The 2,652-nt window shown below is 52.1% G+C and overlaps 1 protein-coding gene across 1 annotated transcript in view; it reads right to left on the bottom strand.

The window, feature by feature from the left end:
* Positions 1–1,385: 1,385 nt before the first annotated feature.
* ADI1 (acireductone dioxygenase 1) overlaps positions 1,386–2,652 on the bottom strand; it is a 14,000-nt gene continuing 12,733 nt past the window's right edge. The window contains exon 4 of the mRNA XM_029231686.1: positions 1,386–2,373. Coding sequence (XP_029087519.1) covers positions 2,254–2,373 — 120 coding nt within the window. The 3' untranslated portion in view covers positions 1,386–2,253. The remainder of the gene's footprint in view (positions 2,374–2,652) is intronic.

The raw sequence follows: 2,652 nt of genomic DNA, 5'->3' as shown, positions 1-2,652 counted from the left end.
ACGCAACCAGCAATCTATAATTTTACTATCGAGAGAAAGCTACTGAGAAGATTTCTCTGTGCGTAATGTATGTACATTGTCACCGAAAGGAGACTGCCTTTCTTCTCTCAATAGATTATAAATAGCTTACATTTCAAAACGTATACAGTAATATCATCGGTACGTGAGTGAACACAGATGAAAGTAAATACAGGGAAATTCGCTGTAATATACTTACAACTTCTCTGTGGGTGTGGACAGAGCGAGTAGATGAGAACTCTTATCTGAAGGGCAGAAACAGCTGAACGCCCGCAGCGCTCTACCTGCTTCTAATTAGCGACAGTCAGTGCAGCACCAGGCCGGGAGGCTATCTGCAGCAGGGGCGGGGGCTGCCCTGCTCGCCCACCACCCTTCCTTCTGGATAAACGTCAGAGACGACAGGGCCGCGCCCACTCAGGACACACGGACCAAGCACACAGAGCGGAACACCCTAGGAAGGCAGGACCCTTAAAGGCTGGATTTCAAGCAGGGAAAGTACCGAGCGGCTAAAACGTCAGTTTGCTACATGTTTAATCTGGATCAAGGCAGGACAAGGTTGGCCGTTTCCTGGCTCGGCCACGCCTGCCTCTGGACGGAAACCACGGCACGGGCCCAAACCGGGCTGTCTCCTCACACGGTCGGGGTGCACAGCAGACACCCTCAAGTAGGAACAAGGGGAAAGCGAGCACTGTTTTAAAGTGCCGACACGTGAACCAGTGTGAAGCTACACCCAAGGGCAATTAATTCACGTTCTGGCTCATCACATCCCAGCCGTACGCCGCCCTCCAGTAAGTGCTACATGCCTTTCAAGAGAGGACACGTTTGTAAAATAACACACGTGGATCGTGTCTTACTCAACAAGCGGGTGCACCTGGCTCCAGACGGGCAGGTCAGCTCACAGCCGTGTGCTCCTGGGAGACCCCGACGTAGCGTCCTGACGACTGTGAACGCACGAAGGACCGTGCTCTCTAGCGCTGTGCCAGGCCTGCAGAAGGAGCTGCCCTTGCTCCAGGGCGTCCCTGGAGCCCCATCAAGGGAAGAACGAGGACAGCAGCACGCGAGGCCCTGGGAGGGCTGCTGGTGTTACCATCGTGCTGCCAGCGCACACTTAATCCTAAAATTCAGAATTTCCTCTGTGCCGTGAACACACGCCCCCAAGAACCATGTGGAAGTGATGACAGATCGCTTTTTTTTAAATTTGGCCGCGCTGCGCAGCATGTGGGATCTTAGTTCCCAGTTCGATCTTAGACCAGACCAGGGATCGAACCCGTGTCCCCTGCATTGGGAGCGCAGAGTCTTAACCACTGGACCACCAGGGAAGTCCCGACAGATCACTTTTAACATAAAGATTTTTAATCCAGTTTAAAAGAAATACTTAAAGCAAACTGCCCTTCAAATATGAGGTTAATTTAGGGTTTTTCTACGATTATAACGAATTAGGTATAATTGTATCTCAGAATTGTTAACTAAAAAAAAGGTACAAATTTTTCTGTTAAAATTCAAAGGCTTGATTGTAAAAGAGATTTACTGTAGGGAGTTTAACCTAGAAATCTCACCTGGAACGAGTAATAACCCAAATAAAAATTAATTATACATACATACAATCCCACAAAGGATCTAACCGGGATGATTTTAAGGAACCATATGTACCAGAATATAAGGTAACTCCAAGACACAAGCATAACATTAAGGCAGCTACTTTATCTTGAACAAAAACGTGGCCTAATCAAGCGAGGGTCCCCCTAACACGCCAGCTCATCCCCCACGGCACCCCCTACCCAGCCTCCCCTGTGTTTTGGGAGAAAAGCGTCTTCTCTCTGCTCACTCCTGTCATCCACTGTCACTCCTTCGCACAGGGCAGGCGTGGCCTCGCCTGGTATCTGCTTAAAGTCCAAGAACCGGGTCCAGATGGGGCAGCTAAGTAGCTGCGTTTGGGGCGCTGAAACTCACTGGGTCACAGCTGAAGGCATGAGCTGCCACAGGGGCACTGACCACTGATCCCGAATCAGAGAAAATGAGCGGATTTGCCCAGATCTCCACAGGTGCTTCCACGTACAAACTGGTTCTACAGCTGCTCCCATTAAAACGTATTCTGATCCAACAGTCTTGCAGAGGAAAGCTCACCTAGCCTCAAGTCTACAACACAAAAGCAAAGAGAATACGACTGCTTTTCTGCTGCATCAGGCCTGGGACCTTCACAAGAGGGGCCGGGGTGCGCCAGGCCCCAGGGCACCGCTAGGCCGTCTGCGCCAGAAACTCTAGGTACTGCCCGCGGGCCTCGAAGTGGTCAGCCGGCCGGTTGTACGCCGTCCACACTGGGTCTCCCACAAACAGCCGCATGGCCTTCACGTAGTTCTAGAAAACAAGCAAAAACAGCAGCAATGGTTAGACCAGCTACGGAGGTTAACGCTCCTTGCTGTTTTATCCCTGGGTCTTAGCACTTTCTTGCATCTTCTGAAAGGCAGCGTCGGTGCCACGGCAAGAAGGCCTCGTGCTCGGGCGGCCAAAGCATCTGATGCTCCAGCTCAGCGCTGACCCCGCGCTCTCGGCAAACACCCCGGCCGTGAGCGCTGACCCCGCGCGCTCTCGGCAAACACCCCGGCCGTGAGCGCTGACCCCGCGCGCTCCCGGCAA

The sequence above is a fragment of the Monodon monoceros genome, unplaced genomic scaffold, assembly GCF_005190385.1.
Source record: "Monodon monoceros isolate NGI ecotype Baffin Bay Population unplaced genomic scaffold, NGI_Narwhal_1 Super_Scaffold_19, whole genome shotgun sequence".
Taxonomy (NCBI): Eukaryota; Metazoa; Chordata; class Mammalia; order Artiodactyla; family Monodontidae; genus Monodon; species Monodon monoceros.
This window is presented reverse-complemented; position numbering and strand designations above follow the sequence as displayed.